Raw genomic sequence first — 20,458 nt, forward strand, 5'->3', positions numbered from 1 at the left:
CATTTAAAAGTTTTTCAAATGATCTACAGCCACTTTATTACCTGATTTCCTCACCGCTAGTCACGCTTTCAATGCTAATCCTGTAGAATTAGCAACTGTGCTGGTTCAATGAGTGTTTCTTTTTCAAACGCTCCTAATATAATTGTTTAGAAGGGTGTGATTGCGGCGCGTAATTCGGGGCGTTCCTGCATGTGCAATTCCTCCCCTTTATACTTCTATTAGTCAATTTTACAGCAAGAACTCCGGTACTAGCACTGCTTTCCGGAAGTTAACGTTACGGCCCTCTCATCTCATTCCATCTTTCCATCAGAGAATCGTAAAATGACCAAAGTTCTACAACGAGTTACAAAAGACGACTCTTTCTTTTACTCACCAACATTTTGAACAACACTTTCATGGCAATGCCACGCCTGGTTCCCAAATAAATTGATGACGTATCGCGCGCAGCGATAGTCGAATGGATTCGGTTAAGTCAGTTCCAGTGTTGCCAGTTTAGCTGCTATATTTTCAGAGCTCTCCAGCGACTTTTATTTGTAAAGGATTCTAGATACAAGTTCAGCTACTTTTCAGGCAACCTTTGGGGAGTTTTGACACTGAGGGTTTTGATGGCATTTAGCGACTTTTCCTTATCAATTCTGCCGCAAACGAGAGTTGCAGAAGCTGTATATGTAACATAAGTCGCAGCATTGCGCACACACAGGATGGGAGGTAGAAGAGGAGGATGCGAAAACGCTACGTTGGGGACCACAGTCGTGCTGCAGCAAGGCAAATTGGCGACGTCGTCGCGGCAACGGCGAAATTCAGCAGATCACACTGAAACATAGTTGGCAACACTGGTCAGTAAAGTCAGTTGTCATGATGAGCCCTTCCTTTCCAGCCATCTATAGATGTGACTAGAAACTTGAGAGAATTAGAAACTTGTCTGCCGAAGTTGGGACTTGGGAGTGTGTGTTCACAATCATTTCGTTTTTATCGGAGTAGCTCATTTTTTGTTTATTTTACAAACATTTTTAGATGTTAATGCCGTAGTTGTAGCCTACCTTTTCGGTGAAAATCACTACAATAATTGTGCTTTAGATGTCACATTGGCCTTAAATTGGCTACACTATCTAGCTACTTCCCTCGCCTTACTGCAGCAAGTGGGTGCAAAGGACATGTGCACCATGTATCAAATCAAATTGTATTGGTCACATACAGACAGACGGTTAGTTAATGCGAGTGTAGCGAAATGCTTGTGCTTCTAGTTCCGACTATGCAGTAATATCTAACAAGTAATCTAACAAATTCGCAACAACTACCTTATACACACAAATGTAAAGGGAATAATAAGAATATGCACATATAAATATATGGATGAGCGATGGCCGAACGGCATAGACAAGATGCAGTAGATGGTATAGAATACAGTATATACATATGAGATGAGTAATGTAGGATCTGTAGACATTATTAAAGTGGTGTTATTTAAAGTTACTAGTGATACCTTTTATTAAATCCATTTATTAAAGTGGCAAGAGATTTGAGTCTGTATGTTGGCAGCAGCCACTCCATGTTAGTGATGGCTGTTTAACAGTCTGATGGCCTTGAGATAGAAGCTGTTTTTCAGTCTCTTGGTCCCAGCTTTGACGCACTTGTACTGACCTCGCCTTCTGGATGATAGCGGGGTGAACAGGCAGTGGCTCGGGTGGTTGATGTCCTTGATGATCTTATTGGCCTTCCTGTGACATCGGGTTCTGTAGATGTCCTGGAGGGCAGGTAGTTTGCCCCCGGTGATGCGTTGTGCAGACCGCACCACACTCTGGAGAGCCTTGCGGTTAAGGGCAGTGCAGTTGCCGTACCAGGCGGCGATACAGTCTGACAGGATGCTCTCGATTGTGCATCTGTAAAAGTTTGTGAGTGATTTAGATGACAAGACAAATTTCTTCAGCCTCCTGAGGTTGAAGCCTTCTTCACCACACTGTCTGTGTGGGTGGACCATTTCAATTTGTCCATGATGTGTACGCTGAGGAACTTAAAACTTTCCACCTTCTCCACTACTGTCCCATCGATGTGGATAGGGGGGTGCTCCCTCTGCTGTTTCCTGAAGTCCATGATCATCTCTTTTGTTTTGTTGACGTTAAGTGAGAGGTTATTTTCCTGACACCACACTCCGAGGGCCCTCACCTCCTCCCTGTAGGCCGTCTCGTCGTTGTTGGTAATCAGGCCTACCACTGTAGTGTCATCTGTAAACTTGATGACTGAGTTGGAAGCGTGCATGGCCACACAGTCATGGGTGAACAGGGAGTACAGGAGAGTGCTGTGAACGCACCCTTGTGGGGCCCCAGTGTTGAGGATCAGCGGGGTGAAGATGTTGTTTCCTACCTTCACCACCTGGGGGCGGCACGTCAAAGTCCATGACGCAGTTGCACAGGGCGGGGTCGAGACCCAGGGTCTTGAGCTTAATGACGAGTTTGGAGGGTACTATAGTGTTAAATGCTGAGCTGTAGTCAAGGAACAACATTCTTACATAGATATTCCTCTTGTGGGATAGGGCAGTGTGCAGTGTGATGGCGATTGCATCGTCAGTGGACCTATTGGGGCGGTAAGCATATTGGAGTTGGTCTAGGGAATCAGGTAGGGTGGAGGTGATATGATCCTTGACTCGTCTCTCAAAGCACTTCATGATGACAGAGGTGGGTGCTACGGGGCGATAGTCATTTAGATCAGTTACCTTAGCTTTCTTGGGCCAGTAGATCTAATAGTTGCAACCCAACACTTTACGTTGCGTTTTATATTTTCGTTCAGTATACTTAGCATGTTAGCTAAACCTTATCCTAACCCTTTAACCTAACTCCTAAAATTAACCCTAACCCCTAGCCTAACAAAAATTAGTCAGCTAGCTAACGTTAGCCACCTAGCCACTTAGATAGAGTTCGTAACATATCATACGTCTGGCAAATCGTAACATATAGTACATTTTGAAAAAAATCACAACATGCTGTACATTTTTACAAATTCATAACACATAATGCATATTGTAATTCATATCATATGAAATGTGTGATGGACATCGACAAATGAATACATACCATACAAAACATATCTCACTAAATAGTGTATCTCAGATTTACATACAGAATAATACGAACTGCTTTGAGACCAGGTTGCGTAGTTGAGTGGAGCCTGGCTCTAGAGCTTGTGAGAGGAGTCCGACAGTGCATTCTCAATGGTTATGGTAAAAACAAAAGGCAATGGATAAAAGTGATGCATATCGATGATAAAAAATACAGAGGCCACAGCAAAGAACAGATTGCTCTGCATTATACTTTCTGGAGAGACGGCATTTCTCTTTCATCTGGCTTTGCAAAATTGTCATCTATGTGAGCCTACATGTATAAAGGTGAAATTACTCTCCTAGGAAGAATTCTTATGATTGTAAAACATCGTTTCCCACTCAAGTGGCTCAAGTGGTATGTAAACTCACCACAAGAGGGAGGTGTCCAATTTAGCGTCAGTACCAGATATCACAAATGGGGAGTTCTGTGTTTGGGTGGGTGATGCTGAGCGCCTGTTACTGAGGCCTATTACTGAGGCCTATTCTTGCTTGGAACTTATTTGACAACTATTCACCATTTACTAGGCTACAATTAATTTGGCTATATTAGACCATTCACATGTGAAAGCCTTTAATTTGATTTCTATTAAAACAAACTTCCTTATTCAATACCTGCACCATTTTTCCATTAAAGCTTTGAGATGGTTTTAGCAGAATGTGCAGAATCTTTTCAAATGATTTCCATTGGATTATCAGGAAGAGTGCAGATTATATGTCTATCCATAGAGATCCTATTCAATTATTAGTATTTTAATTCCTAATTCTATGGGCCTATCCGTAATGAGCATCGGTTATGCTTATCACACACATATAACATCATTTTAAATTAGATGAGACCTGAGTCTGCATCGCGGTCTTTCGTTACACAAAGTACCCAGGGAAAGCCATAGCTCTAGTCTATAGGCTACCTGATGCGTTATGTACTAAATAGCCTAATCATTATAATAAAATATGCATCATTTTGATTAGACCAAGTTACAAATACATTCCCTTTTCTTATTACGCTCACGCTTATCCCCATCGTTGCCTAGAAACGCGCAAGGCAGTGGGGGCTCCTGACCTTGCCGTCGTGAACAAAAAACGAGAGGGCTAAGATATTAATTTTAATCAAGATGACTAAATAGAACATATGAATTGAAAGGAAAATATTTACATTCGATTGTATTTACAAAATAATTGTGATCATCATTGCAGTGCCATGAAATCGAAGTGATATGGAGAAGAGCAAGCCGGGGATGAAGAGGAGTCTCCGGTAGAGCAGGTGAGTCGAAAATTCCCATTTCCATGAGATGGTTTGGCAAGATCTTGGTACACCACATAGCAGGATCGGGGCTGTTTTTTTCAGAATGTGATGTTTAATTGTAGTACGTTTAAACTGAATTGAAATATATTATGGGTGTTATTGAGATGTTTTGCGTATGATAATTAGGTTAAACAGTTGCAACGTTTTATTAGGCTAATCTACGGCATCCTGGGTGTTTATTTGGAAATTTGGAGGAGCATGGAAGTGGCTTCGTCTTTTGTCTTAACGTCTGGTTTTCAGTCTCTTATTCACTCTGACATTTTAACGCATCGTTGCCTACCTACATCACTGGTGAATCGATGCCACCAGCTCACCTTCAAAGAGGTGTACAGTGACGTTATCATTATCTTGACATTTAACTGTGCATGCTTTAGTTTTTACATTAAAACGAGTTAGACTAATCGAACGATTTGAAAGGATTACCACTGATTAATAATTTGCAAAAGGGCGCCGGATTTAGCAAGAGCACCTCAGAGGAGCGAGAGACTGCTTTACGCCGAACTCTCGTTATCTTTTACCCATCACCATTCTGCCAATGGTCAGAGGCTGCTGCTACCTTGATATAATTGGGATTTATTCATACCAATTTAGGAGAGATGTCAAAGCATGTTGTGTGTCCAATTAGACCCCCGTATAGAGTTATAACAAGTTGTCATTTGGGTTGTAGTTGTAAAGGTGCTTATGACTGGCATAGCCTATAGAGCTACTGATAACATTAGTGGGCCTGTAGCCGCAATAACGGACCAAAACCATGTTGTTTTTTTAAAATGCTTACAAATTCATAAATATATTTGTTGTCCAGTTTTGGCCCTTAAGTGCAACATTTGTAGCCTATATTCGTGACGTTAACACACCTGTTGTGAGTGTAGCTAACTTATGGTTAATTGTATGCATTGGGCATATTTTATTATTCGAATGCATAAGACCGATGGCCTGCCATGACCGTTCAAGTGCACTGGGAAATGACCATTGTCCAAGTTCACTCTGTATTTTGTGAATCAATAGCCTTTTTTATTGGGACTGAGAATTGCGCACAGCTCACGAAAATAGGACATGTTGCGGCCGTGCTAAATGAAAGACTTTGACATGTCAGTATTTTGAAGTGATGGTTTCAATCTAAGGATGATGAGAACTCGGAATAATGTCTTTATTTTCAATCTAGGCGCATCAGATAGCTTTTACAGCTCTTACAACAGACAGTGGAGTTGTAATCTATTCGTATTCCTGTCTCGTCGCAAAGCCTCTTCCATCTCCCCTGCTGGTCTAAACACAATCCAATGTGTTGAGGGAATACACGTCTTCAGCTTTGACTGGCTTCCTAATTAATGGCTGAAGAAATGCTTAACCTGCTCAAAGAATAAGTAGCCAAGGCTTACTTTGTCAACCTTTAGCCTTTTTTCTCAATCAATACATTGTGCAATAAATTGCAATCATTGCGCAAGTTGAAAAGAAAAAAGAGAAACATGACCCTATATGGGTGATAATGAGGCATAATAGACATGTTGACTACCCCCCACCCTCAGACACATGAACACACATGGGCCTACATGTACTACCCTTTTCTATTCGTCTTTTCTAAAGCTGTTGCTGTTATGTTTTCACAACACAACTCTTACACTTTTAAAGAGTTAGAGGACTCAGAGATATTTCAGTTTTTGATAGAATCAATATCTGTTAATTCCAGCAAAGAGTAGCTTTGACTTTCAGGCGACTCAATATGCAGCTCTATCAGTACACGCTAAGGAAATTGATTTTAGGGAAACAAGCTTGTTCTTGGAGTCATCCATATTGACCAGCAAGTACCCAGCCTGATGACCCAGGAGGCTCATTACTCTCTGTTTCTATTGCCTGGGGCTCTGCAACACTGTTGTTGCACTATTTTCATACGCGTATATTAGCTGTTACTAAAGGGTTGTTGTTGCCATGCTGTTGTGGATCTTAACCAGGGTGACTTTGATGGGGGCCACAAAAAAGCAGAACTCATCATGAGGGGCCGCAGTTGCTCCTGGGTCTGCCTACCCACATCCATCACATTGCGAGCAAAACATTTTAGCAGCCCCCCTCTTGACTGTGAACAGAAATTTGTTACATGTTAGAGTTGATTTTGTGCAATTCTACACACTTTGCCATGGGTCGTAGGTTAAATGTTTCCGTTTTAAAGAAAATTTGCTGCAATCTACACATTTTCGGTGGAGAGCGAAATCTTTGCAGTTTTTAATGATATCTGATTGAGACTGACTAACAAAATCAATGGGTGCCCTCCTTCCTCCTGATTACTAAGTTTAGATTGCTAGGTTAGTCTAGCGGCCAGCTATCTAAAAAAATGTATTCACTCAATTATCCAATGTCAGCTATCAGTGAATGACATAAGATGAGAAAAACTGCTGATGCACAGCCAAATTTCAAAATTGCACCTTGTGTATTCTACTATTCTAACTCTTAACAGTAAATTGAGACCCCGACTGAGCTCCTAAAATTGATCCGAGGCCTTTCAAAACTGCGTGCCGGCAGTTGCCGTGATGATATGGCACTGTACTTCCATCACAGCTTTCCATCTTTCCACTCAAAGGTTACATCAGTGTCGTTAATGATTTAATACTGAAGAACCCAGAACAAACATTCTTAATGTAGTGGCTTTTTTTTACATTTCTGTCTCAAAGATTCATTACTGTCCTTTTACATGAGACAAAGTGAACGTACAGTACACTAAAGCCCTCACTTCCAGATGCATTGCAGCATTCACAGCGTTCCGCCTACATTGATGCAGATGCTTTTTCAGATAGTTCAAATCCTCTCCCCATGGTGATATCAGCCCACACTAGAACCATGAAGAGGTGTTAACACCAAACATGCTGGAAATGATATTGTCTGTTTGTAGAGTAAACTTATCCCTGGTGAAATCGTTGTGAGATATAAAGACAATTGAGGGCAATGAGTATGTTCTTTGTGATATTAACATTTGCATATATTTACATTCACATTCTGCTGGATTACAGACTCACCACCGTAGTGTGTTCAAATGGTCCCTTGAGTTCTCCCAAGTGATTAGATTGCTTTGAAATTATTGTGTGGGTTTTCTACAGGGAGCCAATCTTCTGTGTAAGCATACGAATGATGAGCTACTCTAGCACTATATATTGAATAGCCCCAGTTTTCAATTAATCTGGCAACATAGTCCCATCAAAATACTCAGCGGCATTGCAGTCAGCAACCCACACTTTTTTGTTGAAATGCTGATTTCGATGTTTGCTCACCTGACCATTTGTCTCTCTTGTTTGCAGCTCTGGGTTCTGAACATCAATGAGAGTTGAAGCTGGAGATGAGTGAATACCTGGCCTTTGTTTATTTGTTTTTAGTAACAATTGGAGCCCAGGGCAGGTTGAGCAATGCCTGGTTGAGTGGAATACAGTAGGTTATAAGGATTGAGAGGACACTCGAGTGTACATTGGCGTGGTGCAGAGGCACTCACTTGCCCAGACCATGTGGTTGGCAGAGTTCAGGCACCATCGGTTGCCTGCACACCTATCAAATCGGCGAGGAACTGCAACCATCGCCGCCCGCCGTGTTCTTTTCATGTGGATGTTATGTTCCTACTGGCAATTCACAGTGGCGACCAGCCAGAACTTCAACCCAACTGTTAACACCCAGTTTGGGAAGCTGAGGGGCCTCCGGGTCGCAGTGCCAGGCGAGGTCCTTAAGCCCATTGACCAGTACCTTGGGGTGCCGTACGCTGCCCCTCCCATTGGGGAGAAGCGCTTCATGCCCCCAGAGCAGCCCTCCTCCTGGTCAGGGATCAAGAATGCTACCCACTTCACACCAGTGTGCCCTCAGAACATCCGCAACACAGTGCCTGAGATCATGATGCCCATATGGTTCACCTATAACCTGGACACAGTGGCCAATTACATTCAGGATCAGAACGAGGACTGTTTGTATTTAAACATCTATGTTCCAACAGAGGATGGTGAGTGGAATGGGTAAAATGGACCAAAGGGACAATCCATGTTTACTGTATTGGCCTTGCTGTCACCTTGCGATGATCATGTTTTGAGCATGCAGCAGTTGTCATTGTGCATCCCATTTCTTTTCCCATCCAAAGTCATGTCATCAACTCTTCTTCACTGCTTACGTGTTGCCTCCCTTCCTTGTGTTCTGTAAGAGGAAAATGCATTCACACACTGATATAAAACTTATTAATGTGTCAGACAACTAATCATTTAAAGTCAGAATATAGCCTACAGCATTTCCGAACCTAACTACTGGGAATAGGTCAATAGGTGTGATAAATGAGATTCAGACACATGTTAGGCTGATTAAATATTTATTCTTGTGAACTAGATGTCTGTTTACAATGTGAGCGCCTTAACAGTATAAGAATCTGAGGTGCAATACATTTCTATATTTGTATGCTATGGATCTGTTGATCAATATTAACTGGACAAAATCAGAGCTGCCTGATCTCCAGTAAACACTATTGTGAATGATTAACACATTTTCGTTCCTTCATTTTTTTTGGACAGTATTAGGGCTCACACAATCTATAGACAGAGTGCATGTGAAATCATTATGCTTATTCTTTTATGAATATATCTAACCCCCTATCTCACTACCTCCCTTTCGTTCCTAAGGTGATGAGAAGTGGACCTGGTTGGTTGGGTTCCTGCATGTTTCTTACATTTTTTCAGAGGCTTCTGTTATTTTGTAGTCTTTCATTCATTTTTCAGTCAAAAGAATATCCAAGGAATGTGCCAGAAAACCCAACAAGAAAGTATGTAGAGAAGAAGGTATGTAAGCTAACAAAGGAATTTAAAGGAGCAGAGTGACTTGGGAGTTGGCTCAAAGCCAAAATCACAGCCTCATCGTCTTTGAAAGTTAAACCCAGTAGAGACTAATACATGTCGGTCAGAGGTGTGTGTGCATGTGTATGTGTTTAGAGATTAAGTGTTTTCCTGAGTAAGATTATTCCACACAATAACATCCACCCATGACATGTTTATTTGAATAGAATAAAAAAAAAATATTTCATTAGAAAACAAATCAACATATTGACTTCAAAAAGTTGTTGTTGGTACAATATGTAAACAGCCTAGTTTTTTTTCTTAACAAGACAAGGAAAAGGAGACTAGATCATATTTCCTCTCTCTGCTTAAAGAACAGACATGCTTCGTTCTTTTTACAGTAATGCAATTTTGGACGGATTTTCTGAGACACTGATTGGATATCACTATCTTCCTTGGCGGTCAATCGTGTTATTTTTGAATTCTCTTGTTCTTTCTTGTTTTTTTCCTCCCTCATGTGAATCCTAGGGACCCAAATCAAGAGTCAAGGAGCGGATTTCTCTCACAGTGACAGTGAAGGTATTTTTTTGTGCTCAAAGTTTAATACACAACTTTTAGATTTTTGAAATTTCCACAGACCTTCATCTTCGATTTCTTGACAAACCTTTTACACCTCAGAAGTAGTTCAACCTTAGTTTATCAGTTTGCATGCAAAGTCAATATCAAGTCACTTGATTCGCTCAGCGCCTTCGCTATTTCACTCTTAATTGATTTGATCTGGACATCCATATCATATCTACAGTATTTTTGGTGTCATGGATTTTTTGGAGGACACTTGATACGGATTTCGCCCTCTAACAGCCCCCTGAAGGTAAATGCTGGTCAATTTGTCATTGATCCCAAATGTACTGTACTCCATTTGTACAATGGATTATTGTATGGGTTATTTTTTGTCTCTTTGTCTCAGAGAAGTCAACCCTGTTCCTGGAGAGCCACAGGGTATGCACGATTTGGCTTTAACCGCCTGGAAGACCAGGGCCCAGATTCACAAAATGCTTATTTTATTTTTTAACAATTGTAATTATTATTATTTCTCCCCAATTGGTAGTTAGTCTTGTCTCATCGCTGCAACTCCCATATGGACTCGGGAGAGGCGAAGGTCGAGAGCCGTGCGTCCTCTGAATCACAACCCAGCCAAGCAAGTCGCACCAATGTGTCAGAGGAAACACCGTACACCTGGTGACTGTGTCAGCGTGCATTGCGGCCGGCCCGCCACAGGAGTCGCTAGTGCGCAATGGGACAGGAACATCCCTATCAGCCAAGCCCTCCCCTAACCCGGACGACGCTGGACCAATTGTGCGCTGCCCCATGGGTCTCCCGGTCGCGGCCGGCTGCAACAGAGCCTGGACTCGAACACAGAATCTCTAGTGGCACAGCTAGCACTGGGATGCAGTGCCTTAGACCACTGCTCCACAAAATACTTCTTACGCAAAAACTTAAGAAGCTTCGTAAGAAAATAAGAAGTTCATAAGATAGTTCATAAGTGCAATTCCTCAACAATATCTTAAGATGTTTGTTGTTAGGCAACCATTATAGGTAGCTATCTAGCTAGCAATGGCAATCATGTTAGCATATTTCTTAATGAGATTACTGTTCTAAAACATGTTCTTAGGTTTAAAATAATCAATACTGAAACTTTCAGATTAAGTTTGAGTGAATTAAACATGTTAATTAGCTTTTATGAGCTTTTTTTCTCACTGCCCTGATTTTAAGACAAGGGTTTAGCTATCTTGGAAAAATAACATTTCCAATAACTGGATTTTCAAGAATCAAATTTCTTCGTAACTTTTTGCTTAAGGAGAAACATAAGAAATAGCGCAATACATTTTCCAATAACCTTTTTGAGGAATAGCAACTTTGCTTAACTTTCTTATCAAGTCTTTAGTTAAGGGAAAAAATGGCAGTTAAAAATAAATATATTGTTAAGAAGGTTTTGTGAATCTGGGCCCTGGTGTGTTGAATTTAGTCGATCACTGCACGGATCAATTAGCTCAGTTGGTCAGTTAAGTGATTGACTAAATTCATCACACCTGATCTTTCAGTTCGGTTAAAGCTCCTGGCTCTCCAGGAACAGGGTTGCAATTCCCATGGCCTATACCAATCAACAAAGAGCTTATTTTTTTCAGCACTATAAATTGAACGTGAGTGCAATAAATGTACACATACAGTACCTCTTCATGTTTGAAAAAGTGACAATTTTGCTGTGTCTTCTAGGGATCACAGACCGTGATGTCTATAACCAACTGCATCTTATCTCAAAGTCTCCTCCACTATACTCTGTGGGTCTCATGGGAAGACCGTACGAGGGACTCATGAGGATGAAGCTATTACTATTCACTACATACTGTGCTATTCAGGAGATTGACTGTGGTGTAGGAGATTTGTGTCGTTTGTTGTTTTATGGCAACTCACGCCTCTCACATTGACATGGAACTTACAATTCAGGTCATATGCCTTGTTCTGACAAACTAGATCTAATTGTTGTTGTTTTCGATGCAAAATAAGTCGGGTACTGGAATTGAACCACTAATATGACACATGCAATGCCTGAAGCAGCATGCTCTGTTGAACACACAGTGAGCAAATATAGTATGAACCAGATACACTTTAGGGATACTACATGTGTAAAAAGTATTGCTAATAATAGAATAGTAGTAAATGGCTCTAGTATGAACACAAGTTTGTGGGGGCAAAAGAGTGAGCTTGACATAATATAGCGATTTTTCTTTTTTTTCTACTGCACGTTCCCTGTTAGGCCTGTATGATGAGTATCCTTGCTTTGCATTCTTGTCTCCATTGGTTCGTCACAACCACGACCTTAATCACCCAAGCACATCTGCTAAAATCGATGCCATTACCTTGAGCTTACCTTCAGCTTTAGTGGTGTAAATGTTGCTGAGTCTAGTTTCTGGGAGGGGTTACAGTATTCTGATGTTGCATTGCATTACAGTACCTTGTCCTTTAAAGCTTTACTGTACGAAGCGTAAATGGCTGATTTCTCTCTGCAGACATTCGGGACACTGAGGCTAGGCCCGTGATGGTCTACATCCATGGAGGATCATACATGGAGGGGACAGGGAACATGATTGATGGGAGTGTGCTGGCCAGCTATGGGAATGTCATCGTCATCACTCTCAACTACAGGGTCGGAGTACTAGGTGATGCGATTCTCTTACTGTCTCTGAATGGTGTTTGTGGACATTCATTTCAGCCTTGAACAGTACATACAGTACTGGCATAGGATTGATAAATGTTCTTCTCATAACGTTGATCTCCCCACAGAGATCCTATTTAAGTTAGAGTTCTAATATGTTATTCTATGGATCTCCCTCCCACGAGAGTTTGAATTTGTTACATTTCTATGACTTGCTATATGACAAATTTTCTCCTGATGTATAATCCCAGGTTATGAAGGCAAGGCATTTTTTAGTATGTTGATATTGTATTGATGGGAGTAAGATTAGAAATGCAACAACGTAATGTCCTCCGTCAGAGGGCCAATAGTTGTGAATATCCATCACCTTCTACTTGTCGTATACAAGCTACAATATTCCAAAACACTGCTTCAATTAGTTGTTTTTTTAGGTGAATTTATCTAACCTGCGGAGAGATTGAGCGCTTTTGGCAGCCTATATGATTTTAAATAAGAAGGGATGCAGGAGTCACAGCCAAGGTCGAGAGTCTTTCTTGTAGGAGTGACACTTCATCTATCTCTGTGCGAGGGGCGGAAAGGGCCTGCCCCCCTCTCCGTGATTGATACTGGTGCTCTCTTGGCTCTGCCCCAAGGTAGACTGCCTATACACACAGCATAGTGGAGAAAAGGACAGGTTGCAACTCAAGGTGCCGTGCAGCGAGAGTGTCCTTATGAGAAGGGTCAATGGTGTCAGGATCAGAAGAGGTTTGTGGAGGCAGAGGAGAAGAATGATGGTATGCTAAACCACAGATAAGTGTTAAAGAAATCACATATAATAACACTGATATCCTCTTCTGTACATTCCAGGGTTCCTCAGTACAGGTGACCAGGCAGCTAAAGGGAACTATGGACTCCTGGACCAGATCCAAGCCCTGCGTTGGATCAGCAAGAACATCGGCTATTTTGGAGGAGACTCTGGTCGCATCACTGTCTTTGGATCTGGAATTGGAGCCTCCTGCGTCAGCCTGCTCACACTGTCCCACCATTCTGAGGGTAAGCCTCAACCTGGAGAGCCAGGGCAGGAGGGATGGGATAGTCACCAGTGAATCGCATGACCAATGCAGACGCCTTCATATATATATACTGAACAAAAAATATAAACGCAGCATGTAACAATTTCAAAGATTTCACTCAGTTACAGTTTCAATAAGGAAATCGGTCAATTAAAATAAATAAATTAGGCCTTAATCTATGGATTTCACATTACTGGGAATACAGATATGCATCTGTTGATCACAGATACACTACTTTACCAAAAGTATGTGGACACCTGCTTGTCGAACATCCTAGCTATAACAGCCTCCACTCTTCTGGGAAGGCTTTCCACTAGATGTTGGAACATTGCTGCAGGGACTTGCTTCCATTCAGCCACGAGCAGTAGTAAGGTCGGGCACTGATTTTGGGCGATTAGGCCTGGCTCGCAGTCAGTGTTCCAATTCATCCCAAAGGTGTTCGATGGGGTTGAGGCTCTGTGCAAGCCAGTCAAGTTCTTCCACACCGATTTCGACAAACTATTTCTGTATGGACCTCGCTTTGTGCACCTGGGCATTCTTATGCTGAAACAGGAAAGGGCCTTCCCCAAACTGTTGCCACAAAGTTGGAAGCACAGAATTGTCTAGAATGTCATTGTATGGTGTAGACTCCATTGGAGTCCAATGGCGGCGAGCTTTACACCACTCCAGCTGACGCTTGGCATTGCGCATGGTGATCTTAGACTTGTGTGTGGCTGCTTGGCCATGGAAAACCGTTTCATGAAGCTCCAGACGAAAAGTTATTGTGCTAACTTTGCTTCCAGAGGCAGTTTGGAACTCAGTAGTGGGTGTTGCAACCGAGGACAGACCATTTTTACACGCTTCAGCACTCGCGGTCCCGTTCTGTGAGCTTGTGTAGCCTACCACTTTGCGGCTGAGCCGTTCTTGCTCCTAGACGTTTCCACTTGACAATAACAGCACATACAGTTGACTAGGGCAGCTCTAGCAGAGCTGAAATTTGACGATCTGACTTGTTGGAAAGGTGGCATCTTATGACGGTGCCACATTGAAAGTCACTGAGGCCTTCAGTAAGGCCATTCTACTGTCAATGTTTGTCTATAGAGATTGCATGGCTTTTTGCTCTATTTTATACACTTTTGCTCTATTTTAACCACAACGGGTGTGGCTGAAATAGCCGAGTCCACTAATTTGAAGGGGTGTCCACATACTTGTGTATATAGTTTACCTTAAAAAGAAATAGGGGCGTGGGTCAGAAAACCAGTCAGTATCTGGCGTGACCACCATTTGCCTCATGCAGTGTGACACATCTCCTTCGCATAGAGTTGATCAGGCCTTTATTGTGGCCTGTGGAATGTTGTCCCACTCGTACTTCAATAGCTGTGCGAAGTTGCTGGATATTGGTGGGAACTGGAACGCGCTGTCGTACACGTCGATCCAGAGCATCCCAAACATGCTCAATTTGTGACATGTCTGGTGAGTATGCAGGAGGGAAGAACTGTGACATTTTCAGTTTCTAGGAATTGTGTACAGATCCTTGCAACATGGGGCTGTGCATTATCATGCTGAAACATGAGGTGATGGCTGCAGATGAACTAGCACGACAATGGGCCTCAGGATCTGGTCACGGTATCCCTGTGCATTTAAATTGCCATCGATAAAATGCAATTGTGTTCGTTGTCCGTAGCTTATTTCTGCCCATACCTTAACCCCACCGCCACAATGGGGCACTCTGTTCACACTGTTGACATCAGCAAACCGCTTGCAAACAGAACGGCATTCACTCTGTCTGCCATCTGCCCAGTACAGTTGGAACTAGGATTCATCCCTGAAGAGCCCACTTCTCCAGCATGCCAGTGGACATGAAAGGGGAGCATTTGCCCACGGAAGTTGGTTATGAAGCCGAACTGCAGTCATGTCAAGACCACGATGAGGACGACGAGCACGCAGATGAGCCTTCCTGAGACGGTTTCTGACAGTTTGTGCAGAAATTCTTCGGTATTGCAAACCCACAGTTTCACCAGCTGTCCGCGTTTCTGGTCTCAGACGATCCGGCAGGTGAAGAAGACGGATGTGGAGGTCCTGGGCTGGCGTGGTTACACGTGGTCTGTGGTTATGAGGCCAGTTGGACGTACTGCCAAATTCCCTAAAATGACATTGGAGGCGGCTTATGGTAGAGAAATATACATTACATTATCTGGAAACGGCTCTGGTGGGCATTCCTGCAGTCAGCATGCCAGTTGCATGCGCCCTCAACTTTAGACACTTGTGATTAAACTGCACATTTTAATGGCCTTTTATTGTCCCCAGCACAAGCTGTTTAATCAGCTTCTTGATCTGCCACACCTGTCAGGTGGGTGGATTATCTTGGCAAAGGAGAAATGCTCAATCACAGGGATGTAAACAAATGATTGCATGACATTTTTCAGGGATAATTTATTTCAGCTCATGAAACATGGGACCAACACTTTACAAGTTGTGTTTTATATTTTTGTTCAATGTAGTTCCATCACATAATTAACACACACACGGCCCAGTGATTCATCAGCCTGTAGTTATCACAGACACATACTAGATACTACTTTATATGACACTTGATCTCGTAATATAGCTTCACGTGGAGCATTAACATGAATGTGTTTTGCTCGCTCGTTTTGCTTCAGGGAAGTGGCATTATTCACTCTGTTATACAGATCTACTGTATTATCAGCTTTTCTCTTCACCTTGTTGCTTTTATGCTAAAATGAAATATGATATTTCTGTATTATTTAGTGCTTTTAGATCTAACTGTATACAACCCCTATCCTCAACTAAATCTGTATGAATTGAGGTTTTATCACAATCTATCATCTACTATATCAAGTGCAACTCCAAATGGGTCCAATTGAGTCCTTCAGAGGAAGTGAAGTGTTTGGATATGTGGCTAGGGTGGTGGGGGTAGTTGTGGAGTTAAGTGATGGCTATTGTTCCCCTCTCGTCAATCTAATCAGACTAAAAGCTTTCCCTCTTATAGCATGAACCTGTTTAACAGAAACGCCTATAAATTCAAGGTAATGCATGGATGGAGTCTATCTAGCGCACTACACTATCTATCAATTTAACTTTATTTATTTACATCTATACATCAAGAGATGTGTACACAGCACATACTGTGCATTATCTATTAATCAATACCATGGTCTTTAAACCTCACTTTGTTTTACACTCACTAATTTACCCCCGGCGTTTTAGAGAGATTTGCTGATATCTTTTCTTACCCTCACCGGAGTATACGGAAGGAGGGTTGTGAATGAATTAATGACACTCAATCTAAAACAAAAACAGTGGCATCTGTGCCTTTACATCACTCTCTCTCACACACACACACACACACACACACACACACACACACACACACACACACACACACACACACACACACACACACACACACACACACACACACACACACACACACCACCTCCTCTCCTCTAATCAATCAGCCCTTTATTACATCAGGCCACAGCTCTAATGGCAGCACAGCCAGCTTAGGTCCCTCACTGAGATTTGTGTGAGCCAGCGTCATACTGTGGTATACAGACAGGCTACCCACTCAGTCTTTATATCATGCATTTTTTCAAGCATTAATCAAGACCGATGATGACCGTTGCCGATATAAAATAATACAAATCACTTGGAGAATGTACAATTTTTAGACATACAAAAAAGCATCAATTGAAATGTTTTTCTACTGCCTGGCTTTGTAAAATGAGCTGGTTTCACAACCGGCCATATTTGGTTTGGTGGGTTCATAACAAAGTCAAAAACAGGAGGGTCAGTGAAGTGAATCATACAGTACAATCACAGGGAATTCTTTAAGGGACTGAAGAGCAGTGGGGTTTGTCCTTTGTTTTCCAGACATATCTGCTTGGGTTAGTGGATGTGCTGTATGGCCTGGTAGCCTGATGCTACACATCAACTCAATGCTCAGGGGTTTGCACTGCTACTATTATACCACTACTATTGCACATCCATTCTGACCTTGCAAACATAGTGTCTTCAGAGAAAGTTAAAAAAACACTCTTCAATTTGAAGACACACCTTGCAGTCATGTGATTAACCAAATTCGAATGATCACAAAAATATTCATACACAGTTTCACGCCTCCTTATTCCAGGATTGATTAGGCCACTTTGCCTTAGAGTTTACCCCAACCCTGGTGGTCAGGCAGCGCGTAGCCCCACACCGCCTGGCGTATCCCCACCAAAACCACCCCAATGACCGTCAGAGGGGTATGGTCATAGATTATCCATTATATTGACAAGATGGTCAAGTGACCGCTCTAACAACGGAAATACATGTCCTCAAAGATGGAAGGCGGGCGAGATCAGGTGGGACCATTCTAGTCAATGAGAGGGCAGATGCACATGTGAACAACAGGGACAACTCGGCTATAAAGATGAGGGGTGTTGAATATTCAGTGAAGGGTGTCGTCATCAACCGCCTGAATTTCATGGTATTTCAAATTCATCGACTTCATGAATATGCATAGCTCGTCTTGAATTCCAACAGGGACAACTCCGATATAAAGTGTTTTTTCTCAAAGTTGCTGGGATGTTAGACTTATATCAGTACACTCGTAACAACCTAAGCATATTCTGAGCGGAAATGGAGGAAAACTAAACTTCAGGAGGACCTATCATCCTTCAACTCCCTCCTCTCTACCTTCTCTTCCTCTATCTACTGCTAAAGCCGTTTTCTATAACTACATTTCAAGCTTCTTCCTCCAACCCTGGGAAACTCTTCTTCACTTTGTTCTCCCTCCTTAATCAACCACCTTTTCTTCCTCCCTCTCTTCGGACAACTTTGTCAACCACTTTGAAAAAAAAGTTGACAACATCCTCTCCTCATTCACTGTTCCCACTCATACAGAACTACCCTACACCTTGACCTCTCCCCTGTCCCTCCAGATGAAATTCTGCGACTAGTGATGTCCGGCTGCCCAACAACCTACCACCTTGACCCCACCCCCTCCTCTCTTCTCCAGACCATCTTTGGAGACCTTCTCCATTCCTCACTTCCCTCATCTCATCCCTGACCACTGGCTGCACCCTCTTTGACTTAAAGATGGCCAGAGTCGCTCCCCTCCTCAAGAAACCAACACTCGACCCCTCTGATGTCAACTACAGACCACCATCCCTTTTTTTTTTTTTTTTCAAAACACTTGAGCGTGCTGTCTCTGACCAATTCTCTCATTGTCTCTCTCATTATCTCTCTCAGAACTATCTTCTTGACCCTAACCAGTCAAGCTTCAAGGCGGCTCACTCAGCTGAAACCGCTCTCTGTGTAAAAGAGGCTCTGCCAAAGCTGACTCTCTCTCCTCTGTTCTCATCCTCCTAGATCTATCCACTACCTTCAACACCGTGAACCATCAGATCCTCCTCTCCAGCCTCTCAGGGTTCGACATCTCAGGCTCTGCACACTCCTGAATTACGTCCTACGTCCTACTTCTTTATTTTTATTTTTATTTCACCTTTATTTAACCAGGTAGGCTAGTTGAGAACAAGTTCTCATTTACAACTGCGACCTGGACAAGTTACACATGGAATAAACAAGCGTACAGTCAATAACACAATAGAGAAAAATAATGTCTATATACAGTGTGTGCAAATGGCATGAGGCAATAAATAGGCCATAGTGGCGAAGTAATTACAATTTAGCAAATTAACACTCCAAACGAGCTTCAATGCCATACAACACTCCTTCCGTGGCCTCCAACTGCTCTTAAACGCTAGTAAAACTAAATGCATGTGCAGATGATGATGATGTGCAAGTATAAATACTGGTGTGCAAAGGAGCAGAAAAGTAAATAAAAAATAATATGTGGATGAGGTAGGTAAATTGGATGGGCTATTTACAGATGGGCTATGTACAGCTGCAGCGATCGGTTAGCTGCTCAGATAGCTGATGTTTAAAGTTATTTTTCCCTTCTTTTCTTTTTGCAATTCGTTCCAGTCATTGGCAGCAGAGAACTGGAAGTAAAGGCAGCCAAAGTATGTGTTGGCTTTGGGGATGACCAGTGAGATATACCTGCTGGAGCGCGTGCTACGGGTGGGTGTTGTTATCGTGACCAGTGAGCTGAGATAAGGAGTGAAGGAGGCTTTGTTGTGAAATGGGAAGCCGATTCTAGATTTAATTTTGGATTGGAGATGTTTAATATGAGTCTGGAAGGAGAGTTTACAGTCTAGCCAGACACCTAGGTATTTGTATTTGTCCACATATTCTAAGTCGGAACCGTCCAGAGTAGTGATGCTAGTCGGGCGGGTGCGGGCAGCAAACGGTTGAAAAGCATGCATTTAGTTTTACTAGCGTTTAAGAGCAGTTGGAGGCCACGAAAGGAGTGTTGTATGGCATTGAAGCTCGTTTTGAGGTTTGTAAACACAGTGTCCAAAGAAGGGCCAGATGTATACAGAATGGTATCGTCTGCGTAGAGGTGGATCAAGGAATCATCCGCAGCAAGAGCGACATCGTTGATGTATACAGAGAAGAGAGTTGGCCCAAGAATTGAACCCTGTGGTACCCCCATAGAGACTGCCAGGGGTCTGGACAACAGGCCCTCCAATTTGACACACTGAACTCTGTCTGAGAAGTAGTTGGTGAACCAGGCGAGGCAGTCATTTGAGAAACCAAGGCTGTTGAGTCTGCCGATAAGAATACGGTGATTGACAGAGTCGAAAGCCTTGGCCAGGTCGATGAAGACGGCTACACAGTACTGTCTTTTATTGATGGCGGTTATGATATTGTTTAGTACCTTGAGCGTGGCTGAGGTGCACCCGTGACCAGCTCGGAAACCGGATTGCACAGCGGAGAAGGTACGTGGGATTCGAGATGGTCAGTGATCTGTTTATTGACTTGGCTTTTGAAGACTTTAAAAAGGCAGGGCAGGATGGATAGAGGTCTGTAACAGTTTGGGTCTAGAGTGTAACCCTCTTTGAATAAAGGGATGACCGTGGCAGCTTTCCAATCTTTAGGGATCTCGGACGATATGAAAGAGAGGTTGAA

The 20,458-nt window shown here is 42.6% G+C and overlaps 1 protein-coding gene across 3 annotated transcripts in view; it reads left to right on the top strand.

Annotated features, from left to right (window-relative positions):
* Positions 1-280: 280 nt before the first annotated feature.
* LOC139537320 (neuroligin-3-like) overlaps positions 281-20,458 on the top strand; it is a 41,233-nt gene continuing 21,055 nt past the window's right edge. Inside the window, exons 1-7 of one of the 3 annotated variants that reach the window (XM_071338494.1) lie at positions 281-836; positions 4,289-4,355; positions 7,679-8,361; positions 9,122-9,181; positions 9,704-9,754; positions 12,244-12,393; positions 13,236-13,421. In XM_071338494.1, the coding sequence (XP_071194595.1) occupies positions 7,878-8,361; positions 9,122-9,181; positions 9,704-9,754; positions 12,244-12,393; positions 13,236-13,421 (931 nt within the window). In that variant the 5' untranslated portion in view covers positions 281-836; positions 4,289-4,355; positions 7,679-7,877. Of the gene's footprint in view, positions 837-4,042; positions 4,356-7,678; positions 8,362-9,121; positions 9,182-9,703; positions 9,755-12,243; positions 12,394-13,235; positions 13,422-20,458 lie in introns of those variants that run through there. The other 2 variants (XM_071338495.1, XM_071338496.1) reach the window with 2 other exon arrangements.

The sequence above is a fragment of the Salvelinus alpinus genome, chromosome 13, assembly GCF_045679555.1.
Source record: "Salvelinus alpinus chromosome 13, SLU_Salpinus.1, whole genome shotgun sequence".
Classification (NCBI taxonomy): Eukaryota; Metazoa; Chordata; class Actinopteri; order Salmoniformes; family Salmonidae; genus Salvelinus; species Salvelinus alpinus.